This window comes from Peromyscus maniculatus, chromosome 1 (assembly GCF_049852395.1).
Source record: "Peromyscus maniculatus bairdii isolate BWxNUB_F1_BW_parent chromosome 1, HU_Pman_BW_mat_3.1, whole genome shotgun sequence".
Classification (NCBI taxonomy): Eukaryota; Metazoa; Chordata; class Mammalia; order Rodentia; family Cricetidae; genus Peromyscus; species Peromyscus maniculatus.
In genome coordinates this window covers 103,325,979-103,345,697 of record NC_134852.1, presented here as the reverse complement: position 1 = coordinate 103,345,697, position 19,719 = coordinate 103,325,979, and the positions used below count along the sequence as shown (strand labels likewise).

The window sequence follows — 19,719 nt, the reverse complement described above, 5'->3', positions numbered from 1 at the left end:
AGAGGACTTGGAGTTTTAGTCTTGGAAGAGAATCTGCAGTTGTCAGAAGAGTTGCACAATCTATTCTAAAAGTCTGGGCACAACTGTCTACTTACTGTGATGTGACACGAAGCTCTGAGTAACAAGAATGAGATTAAAGGTAAATGGGTGAGAGCTTATTTCTGGGACTTCTCCACCCTCTGAAGATTTAAAATAGGAAGGTCAGTGTGGGCGGGGCTGCACTGAAGTGCTGCTCCAGGCAGACACCTGCTGATGGAGCCGAGAGAACCCAGCTGAGCATTGTACAATGAAGCAAGGAGAACATTAGAGGGGATTTAACCATGCACAGAACAAGCAACCACAGAGGGGCCCGAACTTTGATGACTGAGTCTCTGAATCCTTCAGCAACTGCAGCCGGCCAGCCTCTGTCCTAGGGACTTTGTAAATGACCCAGAGACCTAGCAGTGACCTTGCAGTGGCAAAGGTATATGTTAAGTATACCATATATTAAGTATACATTCACCTTAGAGAACCATGCATGAGAGAACTAAGCCTGCCCTGCCACTCACAGGTCCAATCCCAAAGTCACTTTGACATAGCAACCCCAACAAAGACATATGAAGACAACTTAGTCTTCTAAATATCACAAATCACAAGTGACTTTGAATTTTGTTATGGTATACAAATGCTACAAACATATATGAATGGATTTTAAAATTATAGGTTAAGAGTTATAAGCATTTTGGTATTTATACTGAAATTTACATGTGTTTGGCTGACATAATCACAAGATACAGTTAACATTGGAGGGGGGGGGACTCTCGAGAAAAATGGCTTTCTTTAAGAGAGGCCCTTATGTAGTCCAAGCCTCATGGGGTTGTTGTGAGAATTTAATGAGAAAAATCCTTATTCTTACCAAAATGCTTGCCTTATAAGTTATCTTTGATAAATATTAGTTATATTCTTATTACATTTCAGGAACACTAATCAGGGTGGAATTCTTTGACTGCCAAATATGGACCTTGCCTCTATTACTGAGAAGAGGAAAATAGTTCACTTAGATTTTGGGGTCACTGGGGCTGGGGAACACTTTGCCTTTAACAAAGTAATTATGTCAGTGAGGAGCAGTCATAGCTCTGCATGTTTTCCTAATTGCAACTGAGCTTCTTCTCACTTCTCTCTGCTGCAGGCTTGCCAGTTAGGAAGGAGGTAATCCTCATGAATGAAGAGTGACTGTGTTACACACACGGAACTAATGCTCCACATTCATTAAAGTGTTACTTCTTTGTGGGAACTGAGAACAAATCTGTTAAAGAGAGAAATGGTTCACCTTAGGGACTTTTTGAGAAAAAACATTCACATTAAAAAAAAAAATCATGAAGTTGTGAAAGCATCAAAGGCAGGTGGCACCTCTTGCTTCTTTTCCTTCCAGAGGGCTGTGACTTACACCGACAAGGCTTGTGATAAGCTGGACAGCAGCCATCCTAAGTTCCCAACTTTGTCAATGATGGAAAACACATAATTCCCATGGCTAACTAAGGGGATGCCCCCCATAGCTTCCCTATTGCTACCCATGTGTACTAATTGCCCTTGGTGAACAGAAACATAGTTATTTATACCTTTCACCCTGCTGGAAAAGAACTTCAAGAACACAGAACAGGATGAATCACAACCTGGAGTCATGATGCACTTTTATAGTTTGGTATCTTAGCTCTTGACAGTAGCTCTGTGGGGTTATTGAGTTGTGATCAGTAGGTACATAGATAGGAAATTAAGAGTAAGCTATACACGATCGTTTTGAATTGATTCTATATTATGACTCTGTAGGTTAGCAAAGCTCACCTTCAAAAAAGCCAATTTACCCTTTCACACTTTGCATTTTGTGCAAAAGTGACTGGCATGTCTGATGGGATAGCTGGGGCCCCAGGACTAGGTGTGCTAACTGCCTCAAAGCAGCTGATCATATGTTGAGAGTGGCAACTTCAAAGGAAACCTAAACTGTCCCCAGACCATTTGGTGTTTGCTAAGAGCAAATGCAAATTATTCTGACCTAGAATAGTATTTGGCTTTTAAGACTACTATTATGTAAATAAAATGGTAAGCTAAATAAATATTCCTATGCCTCTGAACAGCAGCACCTGGCTGTGTGACTGCAAATAGGTCATTCATTCCTCCAACCCTGCCTTCTCATCTGTGAAATGGATAAAGAACCATTTTTTTTGCAGGGTTTATTTTCTAGTATCCAGAAAATAATTTTAACCTTGGAGGAAAGGTAGATTTATCACAACCATCTTGCTAGTCAAACACCGGTTTCAATGTCTTAAAGTTTATTTTGTAAAAAAAAAAAAAAATTGTATTTCTTCTGCTCTGGGCTGGCATTCAGTGGTTATTTTGGTATCTTGTATAGGTAACAAAAGTGCATAGCATTACCAATGTGTGGTTTGAATGTAAATGGCCCCCATAGGCTCATAGGGATTGGCACTATTAGGAGGTGTGGCCTTGTTGGAGGAAATGTGATACTGAAGGTGGGCTTTTGAGGTTTCAGCTGCTCAAGCCAGGCCCTTTCTCTTTGTACTGCCTGCTGATCCAAATGTAGAACTCTCGGCTACCTCTCTGTCACTATGTCTGCCTATACACCGCCATGCTTCCGGTCATGATGATAATGGATTAAACCTTTGAACTATAAGCCAGCCCCAATTAAATGTTTTTCTTTTTAAGAGTTGCTCTGGTCATGCTGTCTCTTTACAGCAATAAAACCCTAAGACAGCTAGTGACTTTGATTGGCACTATAATAAGGCATACGTATGGCTGATGCCTGTCTGAGGCTTGGCCTTAAAGTAAACACACAACTTGAATTTCTAATGTGGGTTCTGCCCAGTCATTCTCTCTTCATTGTTATCCCAGTGGGCATAATTACTCTGCATGGCTTACTTCTTATCCTTTTCTTTACTGATTTCAACATGTTCAGAGATGACATGTTCCACAATCTGCTCAACATCTTTGCCATCCATGGCTTCCCCTCACTTGTCATGATGTGGCTGCTGTTACTTTTTGCATGAGCTATGCCAGTGCCATTCTCCCAGCATCTTAGTCCTGCGGTCATTCCGGTCATTCCTGGTACCCAACCTCTACCCACATCAAAAGGCAATTTCTCTTTGCACAAAGTATCAGTAGTTCTTTTGTCTGAATAATGTGGATGGGCTGGCCCCCGAAGGCTTAGGGAAATCTTCTCAGGCTCCATATGGGAACACTCAGTATCCTTTAGCACTGGACCTCAGGCTACATTTACACCCTCCCTCCCCTCATGGCCTCCTGTGTGTTCCAGGCAGATGAATCCTTACTGGTTACCGGACAGCCTCCTCTTCCCATCCCTTTGCTTCTGCTGTTTGCCAGATGTGAAAACACATCGACTCTGCAGCTGTTGAAATCTTGCTCATTCCTCCTCGGTTCAGCTAAACTATTACTTCCTTGGAACATTTTGTTAGTTGCTCTCACTCAGAGAGGCCTCTCCCCTCTAAGATTCTTCATGTCTGAGGACATATTTTTCACCTTGTACTACAGTGGTGTCCATGTCTTTTCAGGGAAGTTCTGGGAATGGCAGAGTTGGGCCTTTTTTAATGACCAGAGCAGTATTTTGTACAGAGAGAAACTTCAAAAGCTGCTTATTGAAATGAAAGGTAATTATATACAGATCAAGAGAGCACCTTTCTAAAGGCAACAATAAATTGGTCAATTCTCCTTCATTGGTGATGTTAAAATGTATATGTACCATGCCTGTCTAGTGTACCTGACTTTACTCCCCAGATACCATTCTTTATTCTTACACTAGTTGATTGATTAACTAATTGTGTGTGTGGTGAATGCACACGAGTATATTTGTACATGCCCGTTTGTCCAGGTGGAGTCCAGAGCAGGACACTGGGTGTCTTCCTCTATTGCTGTTTATATTATCACGTTGAGATAGGGTGTCCCACTGAACCATAAGTTTGCATTGTGGACTAGACTGACTGACCAGTGAGATCCTGGTGTTCATCTATCTTCCACCCTCCCCCCACAAAAAAAGCTGGGGATTACAGGCATACTTGGCTATTTTTTTTGGTGGATGCTGAGGATTCAAATTCAGGTCTTATTCAGAGTAGGTACTCTTATTAGCTGAGCCAGGTCCCTAGCCCTCACATTATTTAATTCAGTAATTATTGGTATACTATCCACATACTGGAATAGCCCAATCTAACATTCCCCCCACCATGGTCAATAGATCCCCCCTTTATTAGGAACATACTGGAGGAAGCTATTCCTGAAGCATTTTTCAGATACTACATATCTGTAATTAAAAACAACAAACCACTTTCTACCGACATAAAAAAGGTGCAATTTAAAAACAAAACCAACACAACAACAACAACACAGGCAAGTTTGGGCTTGGGAGATGGGTCAGAGTGTAGAGCTCCTTCTGCCAAAATGGATGATCTGAATTTGACCCCTAGGACGCACCCACATGGTGGAAGGAGAGGCACGCCCCCTAACATTGTCCTCTGACAGCTACGAGTATGTCATAGCATGCACACGACACAAATGAATAAATTAAAATGCAATACAAGGGCAATCTGTACTATTTTTACTTGTGGGGACTCTGTCATTGCTGGGATGAGGAAGCTGTATGACTGGACAATCACTTTTGACTCTCTTCTCTTTGGACCAGTGTTCAAGCTCTCAGATGGATAAAATTTTGGCAATGGGAAACCCTCGAGATCCAGAGGATGGCTCCAGGCCTTCTGCCACAAGTCAGATTACAGGAAGCCCCACAGTGAATCAGAACTTATGCATGAATAACTCCCAAAGTAGAACTGGGTTTGAGCCAAGTTTTCTGAATAATACTTTATACTGTGAATTAGTAGCAGAAAGAAAATTTAACAATGGCTTGTGCTTTCATCTGAAGAAACTACAATTGTTATTCATATAACCACAAATTATGCTTCTATTTATATTATTTTAGTGTTAGCACCACTAATTGGATGGGTAGAATGAGCTAATAACATCTAGAATTAGTCCACACATAAGAATGCTTTAAATGATCAATTATTTCTCTCTCACAAGAATCATGTTATTGTGTAGGGCCTTGCTAATGCTCCCTGCTAGCTCTATCAGCTTGGCAAGTTCTGTCTTCTTTGTTTTCTCATCTGTGAAATGGGCACATTAACCATGTTTAACTCACAGAATTGTTGTAAGCAGCAAACAATGCTTATTTGTAATTTGTAGAAGGGTAAGGTGTGGAATTCAGTAGTAAAGATCTTGCTTATGAGCACGGCCTTGCACTTGATCTTTGAGTAAAAGAGAAAACAAATACTCTCTATAAAAAAGGGCAGTTAATAGATGTCCAGAATAATGGACACAATAACCATAATGCAGTGGTTTTCTAGCATACTAACTATAGACCAAGCGTTTTCCATAATTTTCTACCAGTAGTTACATAGCATGGCAGAGACTCAGTCAGATTTCAGATATGTAGCCAACAACATGGTTATGAATGAGGGCAGGTGGCTAATTCCTATACCCACTCTCTATTATCCTGCCCACAACAGTTAGCATGTGGGGAGTTCTTCTCTCCTTAGCCCCAACATCTGCAAGTACATGGTCAAAACTAGACCTCGTATGAAAAGTATAGGGCAAAGCTTAGGCAACCTCCCTTTCCTCTCCATCTGTGTGATAAAGCCTATGGAGTGGAGTGTTGATAAGAACTTGGTAGCTGTAGTTTTCATTTGTGGTGTGTGTGTGAGATGTGTGTGTATGTGTAAGGGTGGGAAAGAGGTAGATTAATACCTCTAGGAACATAACATATTATCTCTTTTAATATGATTAATTAGCTATTATCTCTTTTAATATGATTAATTAGCTATGTCATGACAATGGAAGATACTGGTCACTTTGATACTTTCTTGAAAGGGTAGATTAATGAACCTACTTTTAAAGACAACAATTTGTTTAGAAATGTTTTACATTGCTATGGATTTTAGTTTATTGATACAAGTTTAAACTTAATTTTGTTATACTGTATGTATATTTCTACTCTTGTTTAAGGTATTATGTTTGCACAGCTCATTTGAAATTGTAATGGATAATTAAGAAATACAGATTAATAATTAGTCTTCTATGATAGTCAAACTTATAGTCAAGTTAAGTTTTCTAGGTATGCATAGGTATAATTCAGTTAGGTAGGTAATCTTCAAACACTTCAAAGACCTACAGAATATGGCATTTAAAATGTTTTAAAAAATTCAGACTTTCTGGGCAGTGAGACATGTCTGCTCCCAGCAGCACCAATTTACTTCAGAGAGGAGGATGGGCATTGAAGACACTCTATCTGGAGTTTATATTCTTCTTGGCAAAAATAGCCATTTGGGCAAGAAACTGTTCTTGCCTGGACTGCTTGATTTACTGGACAAGTAGGATCCATAGTAAAGTGACCACTGAACTTTGCTTGGCAAAATGGTCCTTCAGGTTCCTACTTCACAGAGGAAACTGCCAAACATTCTCCAGAACACAGAGAGAAATGACTGAGAGACTCTAGGCCTGTGGGCTGAAGGCAGATACCCCAACTTTATAGAGGAACTTTGGATGACAGTTCAGGCTGCCAGCTATCTCTGTTTACTCTCGCAAGACTCCTGAAAGTTGCTTGCATCCTTCTCCTGTTTCTCAGGTTATATTCTATCCTTCTGAGGTCTTTGATGTAGTTGAAGACTAGATAGTTATAATTTCCTTACAAAAGATAAGTTAGATATAAAACCTTAAACTCACAAATAAAGGACAGATAGGAAATCTTCTTTAATTTTGCCAAATATAAATAGACTAGATATTATAACTGTAATTCTTGCTTGGTAATTGTTTTGTTATATGTAATTTTACTATGTTAAAGTTAAAACCTTCCTTTTTGAAAAAAAAGAAAAAGGGAAGTGCTGTATATATCTGTATGCTGTGAATGTGTTGCTCTGATTGGTTAATAAATAAAGTGCTGATTGGCTGGTAGCCAGGCAGGAAGTATAGGTGGGACAAAGAGAGAGAAGAATTCTGGGAAGTAGAAGGCTGAGTCAGGAGACGCTGCCAGCCGTCACCATGAGAAGCAAGGTGTAAAGTACTGGTAAGCCACAAGCTACATGGCAACTTATAGATTAATAGAAATGGGTTAATTTAAGATATAAGAACTAGATAGCAAGAAGCCTGAGCCATTAGGCCAAACAGTTTAAATAATATAAGTGTCTGTGTGTTTGGGTTTGAGCAGCTGCGGTCCCAGATGGGACTGGAGATAACTCCAGCTACACTTTCTACTACACCTGTGTGCCTCATATGTCATCATGCCCAGAGGGGTCTCTGAGAATCTTGTTGAAATACAGTATTGAACCACCATCCCCAGAGAACTTGATTCTATGGGCCCATTTCCAGAGCTGAGTCTAGGGATCTTCATTTTTTAATAGAAGCCTTAGCTAATTCCATGGGCACCTCAGGCTGCTTTACTGCCCCTAACCAACTAGTAGATATTTTGTGATTATTTTTCTCTTATCATAGCCTTTCTGCAGTCCTAGGTGAGGCCTTCTCTTCTCCATTTCCCCTTGAATCACTGGAATGAACTCCTGGTCTCTATAAAGTTAGATCCTTTTGGTTATTTATTCCTCATTATGGTACAGATTGCTAAGTCTCAAATTCTATCAAAACCCTCCACAGGCTTGTCCTGGCCTTCAAGAATAAGGCTCTCTGTAATTTGGTTCCTAAGTTCTCCTTTGCCTTCTCTCTGACAGCCCAGTCTTGTGCTGAAATAACATTAGGAATCTTTGGCTTTTGTAGACACACAGGCCCACATCCTATCTTACACATCGTCATTTCTGCCTATGCCATTCTTTTGCACCTGCTTACATTTTGCTGCTCTCCCAATGTTCATCTTGGCCAGTTTTTATTCAGAGCTCCAAAAGAGGTTAGTGTTGCTGGACTGAGTTCAAATAGTGCCCTGTGCTCACCTCTCACCCAGTGCTTATTGGATTCTATTTGTTGCTTTTGCACATTTGTATCTACACAAAATGTTTTGTGATTCCCAAAGGTGGGAGCTGTGTCTTATTGATGGTGTGCTTTTATCCCCTAAAGCACTACCTGGCTCTTGGTATAGCTTCAAGATCTATCTGTTAAACTGAAAGGCTTAAAAATTGCCTGAGAATCAACATGAAAAGGAATACAGCACAATTAACAAATGGATCTATGATATTTTAATTTAGCCAACTTTAGCCAACATGAATAAAAGCTCCAGCTTCATCAAGCCAATGAATTTGAAACAGAATTTTCTTCACAATTTTTGAATTTGTTTTCTTTTCTTCAGGATGAAGTTGACCAAATGAATTCAAGTGTCAACATACATAAATACAAAAAAGGGTGAAAAATATAATTAAGGTTGAGAATGGATGAGAGCTACACAACTGAAATATATTATAAAATATGCATTGTATATATGTGTGTGGGTCTATGCATGTGTGCAGTGAATAGAATTTTTCAATTAAATGTTGTACCACATTTGGAATATAAGGTTTTAGATTAATTTGGTATTTCAATAGCAATTTTTTTTTGATTAAAGAAGGAGATCTAGAGAACAATACATATGCAGAAAAATACATTAGAAACATGACTTACTCTGCATGCTATTCTACTGCGCTTCTTGGAGGAGAAACTCCCCAACCTGTTGAGCTGCCTGCAGGCTGTACATGAGTTCCAGTTTCCCAGATTTTGAAAACTGCCATCCATGCTAGGGTGGGTTTTCAGTGATGTATCTCCCTTTGAGTCATTTCTGCTCTTTTATGTCACCCTTTACGCACAGTCCTGTAAGTCACTTCAATAAAACTCATTGGTTCAACAAGTTGGGCTTTGATGGTGTCCTTACTTTGTCGTTGTTGGTTTCCTATTGGGGGAGTAGATACTTGTTCCCATCTTCTCAGGAATAGTGTCACACAACAATCTCTGAGAACCACCTAGGGAAGCCATCATCACTTCTTTACCAGTGTGCTCCTTGGGAAGGTCTCAGTGGACAGAGGAGCTTGAGTTTTAGAAAAATGTGAATATCATGTTCTAAAAGAGGGTGAGTTAGCAACATCACTCAGGCTGGACCAGCGATGCTGGAGAACTTCCTATTTGCGCTTCTGTAAAATGGTATAAGTCTGGTTAATCAATCTATCTATCATCTATCTATCTATCTATCTATCTATCTATCTATCTATCTATCTATCTATCTATCTATCTATCTATCTGGGAAAGAATAGAAGGAGAGAGACTAGAGCCAGGAAAACCAATCAGGAAGCTTCTAGAGGGTATAGGATAGGAAAGAAATGATGAACAACTGAAGAAGGCTTTTTCTGAATGTTTTAACTTCTAGGAAAAAGCTTAACTTCCTTCCTGAATACCCATGAGGTAGTATGACCCAAGCTTTCCTTTCATTTCCCCTATCTGGCTCTCCAGTTCATCTTAGTAACATTTCCTTTTTTTAAACCTGGCTCCTCTGTCTACAGATTGGCTCCATGTAGATCTATTTTTGCAAGGGTATGGGAGGGGGGCAGTCATAATTCATCTCCCAAAATGTTATTTAAAACTTGTGACAAAAATCAATTCCCTTAACTCACACTGGTAAAACCAATATAATTCCCATTTTGCTAACAGAACCATCAAATTGCTTTTTTGATAAATGGTACAACAGTTGGCTCTGCTACCAGCAACCTTGGGGTACATGAGAAGTTCCAAGAATCAATGCAGTAGAACAGTTTCTCAATGCTGACCTAAGTTTGATTCAGGGACACTGCTGTCACTAGGTCCTTTGTTACATCATTCTGCCTGTTCCTTCTTCTTCACTTAGCAATCTGGTCTTACAAGGCTTTGCAAACAGTAACTATTATTAGGAGGGCAGGTATCCACAGATGATAACCCTCTCTGATTATTTTTTACAAGTAATTCCAAATTTCTTTTTCTATTGCTTTTAGTTCAGATTTTTGGAGTTCCATACCCAGAATACTGCAGCTTTCCCCAACTCCTTCTGCCATCCATCTCCCACCTGCCCTCATGGTTGGCAGGTAAATGCCTCTTAAAGCCCTCTGTGGATGTTCTTTTCTCATTATGTAAGCACAGTGCACCAAAGAGTCAGTATGGGTCATGTAGACAATATGTTAGGTGCCGAGACATTAATACACACAGGTTTAGATCTTTGCCTTGAAGACCTCATAGCACAGTTAAGTATAGACTGTAATACAGATATACTTGGCACAAGCTCAGGAGAAACTGTGAGGTCTGCTTTGGTCACCGCCCCCATAATTCTTCCTTTTATACAGGATAAAGTACAAGCTTCCGAAAAGACTGAAGTCATCAGAACTATCTTTTCACTTCTGAGTCCTTGTATTCCCCTTAATAAAGTGTCCCTTGCAGTGAAGCAACTGTGCTTTATTTCTTGCCTGGCCGGTGGCCTACTCCTCCTTCCCTCCCGTGTCTTATAAATTTCCCCAATCCTTTTAAGGCTGGCAATTCAAATCCTCTGGGTTGGTAAGCCAGAATTTCCTTTTTCCTTTGTCCTTAAGAGTTAGAGCTCTGGTCCTCTTGGGTTATGGTGCTATGACTTCCTTCCTGCAAGGACTGAATCTTTCCCCAGAACACCTGCTTCTCCACGTCAGCTGTTACGGTATAGACTTACTTCTCTGTATTCTTCCACACTGTCTATGCATCTGATGACTGACAGAACATGTTAACCAATACTTGTGCCCTCATTTTATGCTTCCAAGGCCACTGTAGCAGAAGTACGTAGCCCTTAGCTCACTTAGAAAATATGTACATCAAAGAGGAAAAAATAGCTTCCCTCTTTCTATATTTAAATTTCTGCTTCAGTTAGTTTTTGACAACGCTAAACTGAACTCAATTTGCTTCTTCATTTTTCTTACTGCGTAAGTGTGACATGTCTCAATAGGCAAGAGATATTACTACATGCTGTAGTAAACAGATAATGCGTTTTGGAATCAGTCAGGCATGAGTTAGATTTATTTTTCTAAAACTCAGTTTAAGTCTACACAGAAGTAAATGATTTCCCTTGGAATTTGGTGGTGGTGTTTAAAAATGTATGGAAACTGGATTTTTACAACGTATACTCCAATTACTTTGTTTGTATGTGTATGTATGTTCATGTTTGTATGCAAGTGTGTTCACCTGTGGCAACCAGAGGTCAGCTTACTTGCCCAATTTTATACACTCCAAGATTCCCAGCCCAGGGAAGGATGCCACCCATAGTAGACAGGATTCCCCACCTCAGTTAACCACCATGATTTCTGAAACAGAAATCCTTCTTTGTCTTTATGTAAAAATGGTGTAAGACCAGTTATTACATTGCATGCTGGTACTCACTCTGACCTGAAGTTTGCCTTGTAGGCTAGACTGCTTGAGTACTGGGGATCTACTTGCCTCTGCCTCTCAAGTGCTGGGATTACAAACACTTGCTATCATGCCCAGCTTTTTACATGGATTCTGGGATCAAACCCTGATCTTCTTGTTGATGTAGCAACCACTCTACTGACTGAGTTATCTCCCCAGCTCCCTATACTTTTAATAGCACCCATCTGTCCTGTTCCTTATGTCCCCAAAGGAATGAAACCAGAACTGGCTACTATTTCCATTCTACTTTACACTTTAGGAAAGGTTTATGAGGCAAACAGGACATTCTGCACAGACATATTTATTGCACATTGCTGACACACATTCAGTAAGGATAAAGGCACTGCTCTATATCCTCTCCTACATGCATCTCTCTCCTTTAATCATAAGGGTTTAGAAATTCATAAGAACAACAAACTTTAACATATAATTATTGATTCTGTTCCATTCAGTGCAGCTTGTCCTTGAAATTGATGCATTTTGAAAGACTGCTCAACAAGTAACAGAATGACAGGCTAGCTGTAAGTAATGAAAAACGTTCTAAGAACGATGAAAGAAATTAAGTGGTGGCATTTACATGAAGTTTACATTAAAGAACAGTTTGAATGAAACTCAAAAGGAGCTTTACAGACATCCCCAGGAGGACTCAGCTACATTGAGACTGGGGTGCTGGGATAGCTCTCAAAAAGGCTCATCCTAACAGATGACTACTTGCAGCATAGTGGTCAAGGTGGGTTGGAGTTATCCATGCTACCACTCCAGCAGCCCATTTCTCTGTACATTCAGACACAGAATTAGAAAGGGTGGCACAAGAAGAAAACCTGTTCGTTATCTCAGAGGTCATAACTCCAAGTTCCATGTGAACTTCTACATGAAACTTCTCATCTTCTCTGTCATCCCAGCTGCCACCATAACCTCCATGGTCTACTGTCCCTGACTCACTCAATTCTCCTTTAAGTCAACTGTCATGTTTAAGCTTTTGCCTGTATGCATTACAATCTCCTAATCAAATGCCAAGATCCTGTTCAAACGCTACCTCCTCTTTTAATCCTGCTTTCTCTGTGATGGTTAATATTAATTATCAACTTGACATGATAAAAAATCACCTAGGAGACAATCCTCTAGGCACACACCTGTGGGGGATTATTTATACTAGGATAGCCTTTGGACATGCCTGTGAGGGATTATCTGAATTAAATTAGTTAAGATGGGGGAACCTGCCCACAGCAGGTGTGACCACTCAGTGGGCTGGGACCCTGAAGTGGAAGAAAATCGGAAAGTGAGCTGAGCCTCAGCATCAATCTCGCTCTGCTTCCTGAAAACAGACTGAATGTGACCAGCCACCTCAAGCTCCTGCCATCATAGACCATTGCTGGAACTGTGACTCCCAAGAAGTCTTCCTTTCCTTAAGCTGCTTTTGTCTGGGTATTTTATCACAGCAACAGGAACATTAATCAAGACATTTACCCAGAAACAAACAACATAGCAATGGAAAAGACAGGTTGTTAAATGACCAGAATTTAAACCTGACTCTTGTACCTACCCCACTAGGCAGTCTTGTGGAGGCCAAGTCTACTGATTTTTAAAGAGAAAACTACAATTCTCAAAAGTCATGTCTGATTCCTGTGATGCTGTATTGTTATTTTCTTGACTCCAATTGTCTTTGTAAACTCAGTGAAAGATCTCGCCCTTTGAATTTGTTGGTTGCTTCACAAGGTGCCTTATACAACACCTCATGCTTTGTAGCATTCAATGTTATTTTAAGCAGTAGCCAGTTCTGGAAAAGTGACTTGAGTAGCGACAGGACAATTAAAGTGTAAATTCTTTTATGAAGTGTTCTCTGCGCACTCCCAGGCCCATGAGTCTGGAGACTCACGGCTTGTACATTCTAGTTAGGCTCTTCACAGGCTGCCCACCCCATTGACACTGTTTGATTCTAAGATTCTCCTACTGCAGTAACCGTGATGTTCACCCCAAGCTGCTCAGGACACGTTAGTGCTCTGTAAATGTCAGTTAAGTAAGGATAAGGGTATTCAGGATACCCTTTTCCTTTTCTCATTCCAAAACGTTTTCCTCTTCAGTGTAATGTTGAATTTATCTTGCCTTCCCATTAAGGACCCCTCTATGTTGTAGTCCCTGTCTTTAGCTCAAAGTATGTCACATTTCCTATGCCAACTTTCTGAACTCTCCATTAGCTGGAAACTTCCCCTCTCTCCAGCACTTTCTTCCTCCTATCTGCCCTCTGCTCCATGTTTGGATAAAAAGATTCCCCATTTATTTATTGTTCTCATGGAGATTCAGAAAGATTGCTTTTATTACTAATAAATTCCTGAGCAAAGCTTATGGAGAATTAGTGATGAAAGCTACTCTAAAAATCATTGAATTTAGGGCTTGTCAATAGAGAACCCTTCCCGAGGTTGCACCTGAGATGACTAATCGGTAGTACTTTTTATTCTGTTGAGCTTCTATATGCCTTTGGAATCCTTTTCAACATGAAACTGTAGTGGTCTTTGCTCTGCCCATGACCTTGGGCTATAGGGCCCAAAGGAGGCAGTGCTTCCTGCCTTTGTATTTGACCTCTTAAATGGAAAGGGAGAAGGGCTACATGCTCCTTATCCCTGTTCCTGCCTAGAAGGTGGGTTCGTTCCGGTCAGATCAGAGGATGACTTCAGCTGTCTACCCCTTTCTGTATTCATGAGTATATTTCCTCAATTTATATCTTTCTAAATCCCTAATACCCATTAGGTAGACTCTCATGGATTGATCATAATATGAAGCTGTAGATAAAAACTGCTAATACCTGTCTATAAACAAAATGAAACTTGCCATCCCTTATAGAATTCTAATATTTATTTTGGTTGTAAGGTTCAAGGCATTGGTGAGTTGGTAAACTGAAACCAGAAAATGGGCCATTGCTTTTCTGACTTTCAGTTTTAGGATTTGCTTCCCTCCTCCTTCTCCTCCTCCTCCTCCTTCTAATAGCCCACTTGAGTCCTAGAGTTTACATTTCCTTCTCCTCCTCCTCCTTCTAATAGCCCACTTGAGTCCTAGAGTTTACATTTCATTTATCAGCTAATAGCGTTTAACAACTACAGTTAAGAGGGGTACGGTGGTTTGGACAAGGATGGCCTCTATAGGTTCACATTATTTGCATGCTAAGTCCCACTTGATGAATTGTTTGGAAGAGTCAGGAGGGGTCATCCTTGTTAGAGTAGTAGATGTGTCCTTGTTGGAGGAGTATGTCATAGGCGGTGAGCTTTGAGGTTTCAAAAGCCCATGCCGGGCCCAGTGCTCGCTCTCCTTCTCTCTCTGCTGGCTGCCTGTGAATCGGGCAGAATATGGCTCTCAGCTACTGCTCCTGCACTCTTCCCATCAGCGTCCCACCGTGATGATAATGCACTCACTGACCTTCTGAAAGTGTAAGCAAGGCCCCAATTAAATGCTCTCTTTTATAAGATGTGCAGGTCATGGTGTCCCTTCACAGCAATAGGACAGCTACTGAGATGGAAAGATATCCCATGTGCTCTGGACAGATGGCTTAGCCGCTGAGAGCATTGGTTCCCTTTCTCGAGGATCTGGGTTCAATTCCCAGGTGCCCACATGGCAGCTCACAACTGTCTGTAACTCCAGTCCCAGGGGATCTGATACCCTCACACAGACAAACATATGAGCAAAACACCAATGCACATGCAGTAAAAAATAAAGAAATCATTAGAAACTCTTCAACCATTCTGTGTTGAAGTAGTACTTATTTTAAAGGACTCTATACCATGATGTCATGGACCTTCATTTTTATGAATGATACCATATGTACAGACAAATTTCTTTTTCACTTAAAATTTTAGGGCAAATTAAAATGCTATGTCACTGACTAGGTGTTTCAATGATACTTCTATTTAATGTACAAAGGGCAATATTGTGGTTTGGGTAACAAAAGCCTTGGCAAATGATCTACTCTATTTTCATAGTGATATCGATTGACCATAACTTGTGATGTTTTATTTTTCCCCCATCCACTCACAAGCCACAATTGTTAGGGAAGAAAAGTAAAGCAAAGAATGTGAAGAGAAAAGGAATGGCCTCTTCAAGAACTCTAGTTTTAAAAGACAGTAGAGTCACAGCCAATGTCATACTGAGTGGTAAAAAACTAAACTCCTTTCTCTGAGATCAAGAGTAAGATGAGGAGAGCTACCTTGACTCTCCTCTCCTTTGATATGTCTATCATTGTGTTAGAGGTTCTGGCCGTGGGGATTAAGAAAGAAAAGGAAATAAATGTCATCCACATTGACGGGGGGAAAAAGAAAAACTCTCTTTTCGAATATGGTGTATCTTCTATATAAAAAATTTTGAGAAATTCACTAAAACCATAAAAACTAAGATATAGGTTTATAGAGGCTATAGGATATAAGATCTACATGAAATGATAAATATATTTCTATACACTTGCCATGAATGATCTTAAATGAAATTAAACAAATAATTTACATGCAAAGAAATACAATTGGAACCTTGTGCCTCTCCATGAACAAAACTAACTCAATATTGGCTAACACCCTAACACAAGAGTTGCAACTGTAACCTTCTTACAAGAAAGTATGACATAAATCTTCATGACCTTGGATTAGGTAATGTTTCTTAGACACTACATTAAAAATAACAAAAGAAAAAATAAATTAGAATTAATCAAAATAAAACCCTTTGTCATCTCAAAGAACACTGTCAAGAGAATAGGAAGAGAAGAGAAAACAAATGAGAAAAAAAAGCATTAGGAAAACATTTATCTGAAAATTGATTTAAAGACAGAGCACAGGGCTAGGGAGACCGTTCAGTGGTCAATCAAAGTGCTGGCCACCAAAGCAAGAAGACTGAAACCTAGATTTTCAGAACCCATGTAGATGCTGGCTAGGTGTGGTTGCCTGCCTGCAATTCCAGCCTCAAAAGGCAGAGATGGAATCCCTGGATCAAGCTGGCCAGCAAGAATACTGGGATTGGTGAGTTGTAAGTTTGATTGAAAGATACTGCCTCCAAAGTGAAAGAACAATGGAAGAAGATTCCTGACATTAACTAGCCACAGTCTCCTACCTACTTATACACCATGCCCCCTCCCACATTCACAAATAGACATATAAATAAGTGAAAAGTTTTACAACAATCCCCAGAGTATATTTAGAGACTATATAACCCAGTAATAATAACAGCAGGAAAATGCCAATTTAAAAATATGCCGAATCTGAGTACAAAACTCTTAGAAAAGTTATATCAATAAGTTCATAAAAAGAAGCTCACCAGCTCCACTGATTGGGGCAATACAAATACATTGTATCAATAACACATGGCTTCATACCAACCAAGATAGCCATAATTGCAAAAGACACATAATAAGTATTGTTCAGCACATGAAGAAATTAACATAATACAGTCTTGATAGAAATGTAAAGTGCTGCAGCCACTGTATAAAACCACATGACAGTTCCTAAAACGTGTAACATAGAGCCATCATATTGCTGAAGGGATCAGCAATTTTGTTGTACTATATAATCATTGAAAGTAAAAATATTTCCACATCAAAATCTTAATACAAATATTCATGGTAGTATTATCCACTGTAGCTAAAAACTGGAAATAACACAAATGTCTATCATCTGATGAATGGATATGCTAAATGTGGTATGTCCATACAATAGAAATTTATATTGCAATAAAAGAAACAAAGTACTTATTTATTCATGCAACAGTGTAAATGCAACATAAAAAATATTGCAGTGTGAATTAACAGTCACTAAAGAGCATATCCCATTTACACGAAATATTTGGGGCAGATCTATAAAGATACAAAGTACGTTATTAACTGTGGTTCGGTGGGGGAAGGGAGGCTGAGGAATGGGAGAGGATTGCTAACCTCTACAGGATTTCTTCATGGAGTGATGGAATTTCCCAAACTAATCGTGATGACAGCTGCCCAACTCTAAATTTAGCCCGAAAGTTATATGTTTGAATTATATGCCATTAAAGCCATGACTAAGAGAAGATGTACCCATGAGTGTTAATTTTGGTAGGATTTTGTTGTTAATTCTCTCCTGTGTCTGTCACAACAATCTGCACATTCACTTAACTGATCCATGTATGTATTTCTATGGCTATAGTCTTAAGTGTAAAATGTGTGTCAAACTAGATACATTTTCAGTTGAGTAGATAACAGTCAAAGGAAACACCTAAACTAAATTTTATCATCTTCAGTATAGTCAACACATCACTTTTGTTATCACTGGCTATGTCCCCAGTAGTTAACATATTTATAATAAACCCACTTTATCAGAAATGACATTACGTTTAGCAATACATTTATGACAGTGTTCTTTGTCTACTGGTGCTGTTGTTTCTTTGCTATTAAAAGCCTGAATGTTGATTATCACTAAGTCTACAGTAACCTAGAGAACTTAATGTTTCCATCAATTTGTACCTACCCCTTTTGAATCAATCACACCAGGTTTTGCATTGAACTTCACTGTCTTCAATCGGGCACGCTCCTTTCTTTCCACCCTAATGAAAATAAAACACAGTTGAGTGGCAAGACTTTTATGATTAAGTTCCTTATTAAGTAAAGAGGACTGCTTCCTTATCCCTACAGCTCACACAAAACATGGTCTAGAATGCTTTGTTTCCTTTGGAAAGGATTAAAAAAAAAAAACTTGGTAAAAATTGTCTAAACTTCTATGTCCCTTGAAATTTTTGCCTTATATGCACTGACAGCCCTACAGATAAAAATGATTGAAATGCTTATGAATCAACCAGAATCTATTTCAGGAAATCATAGCCCAGGAAAACTAATCTAGAGTGGAACAAACAAGCCCCTGTCCCCTACCCTCCTATTAAACAAACAAGCCCCTCTTCTTCTCTCCTACTCTCCAATTAATGAGCAGTATTTCACAGTTAGCTGCACTTGGCAATCAACATGTTACATGTAGCCTAGACTGTTCCTTCATGGAGTCTGATGTCCTTCTGTCATTTCTGCAGCATCATCATCTTACCTGCCACTAAATGAACACTTGCCGTGTTATTAACCAAGGACATGGAATAAGGAAAAAGAAACATTTAAAGCATAATTGTAATGTCATTCATCATGATATGCTCTTAGCAAGAACAGAGCCAGACAAACATTCCTAACAGTGTCATTGTGGGGAGAAGAAAGGGGTGGCCAGTGTTGCTGTGGTTCTCTGAAGGACTTGCCATAGGGTCCATACAAGCCAAGGTGAGGCTGGGTGAAGTTGGAGAGTTCCATAGGATGTTGGGAGCCAGGTGTGCTGGCACATGCCTGAAACCAACCACTTAGGAGGTGGAGACAACAGGACAATGAGTTCAAGGTCAACATCAGATATGAGTTTAAGGCTAGCCTGACTGACCTACATGAAATAAAAAAAAAAGTTAAAAAAAAAAGATATGGCTGGGGGGATAGCTCAGCTGATAAAGTCTTTGCTTATGACAAGGACCTGAGTTTGAATCCAGGTAAAAAGCAAGGCACGGGGTGGAGGATGAATTTATAATGCTAGAAGAGACAAAGTTGGGGGATTTTTAGGGCAAGCTGGCTAGTTACTTCAGCCTGCTTTGTGAATTCCAGGCCAAAAGAGTCCTTGTATTTAAAAGGGGGGAGAGTCATAAGAAATGGCACCCATGGGTTTATGTATACATGCATCCATACATAAATGAGCATCTACATGCACATGAATGAACATGAATTCCTTTTTCTCTCCCATTGAGCCACTCAGGGACTTGGGTACTAATAACAAGGCATACATGAGGAAGGTAGTATAATCAAATGAGGGTTTTAAAGATTTATTTTTATTTATGTGTATATGTATGTGTGTGCATGTAGTTATGCTTGTGTGTATGCAGGCCTTGTAGAAGCTGGAAGAACGTACTGGGTCTCCTGGAGTTGGAATTTCAGGCATTTGTGAGCTGCCAGATATGGTACTGAGCCCTGAACTCTGGTCCTCTGTGAAAGCAGCCAACATCCTTAACCACTGAGTTTTCTCTCTAGCCCTTCAAACTAGTATCTTAGGAAAAGGATCCTGGTGCAGTGGAAATGAATTCTGGAAGGGAAGGAAAAAGAAAAGATTGGGGTACATTCAGGAGCTGTTGCCATAACCCAGGCAATATCAATAAAGGATAGGAAAGGATAATTAGGAGACAAGAGAAAGGGCTTCAGAAATAGCAGAAAAATGCAATTTGATTTGTTCCTGTTTGAAGCTAAAGTTACAAAAGAGGGATCTACATATTTCCTTGACTTTTCCAAGTCTCTACAGTAAAACATTG

At 39.7% G+C, this 19,719-nt stretch overlaps 1 protein-coding gene across 28 annotated transcripts in view; it reads right to left on the bottom strand.

Annotated features, from left to right (window-relative positions):
* The window catches only part of Dlg2 (discs large MAGUK scaffold protein 2), a 1,859,766-nt gene that overhangs the window by 43,532 nt on the left and 1,796,515 nt on the right, over positions 1-19,719 (bottom strand). For all 28 annotated transcript variants that reach the window (XR_013043174.1, XM_076547134.1, XM_076547135.1 and 25 more), the window contains one exon: positions 17,874-17,949. Coding sequence is in view for 27 of the 28 variants with exons in the window: in XM_076547134.1 (XP_076403249.1) it covers positions 17,874-17,949 (76 nt within the window). In the remaining variant the exon portion in view is untranslated. The remainder of the gene's footprint in view (positions 1-17,873; positions 17,950-19,719) is intronic.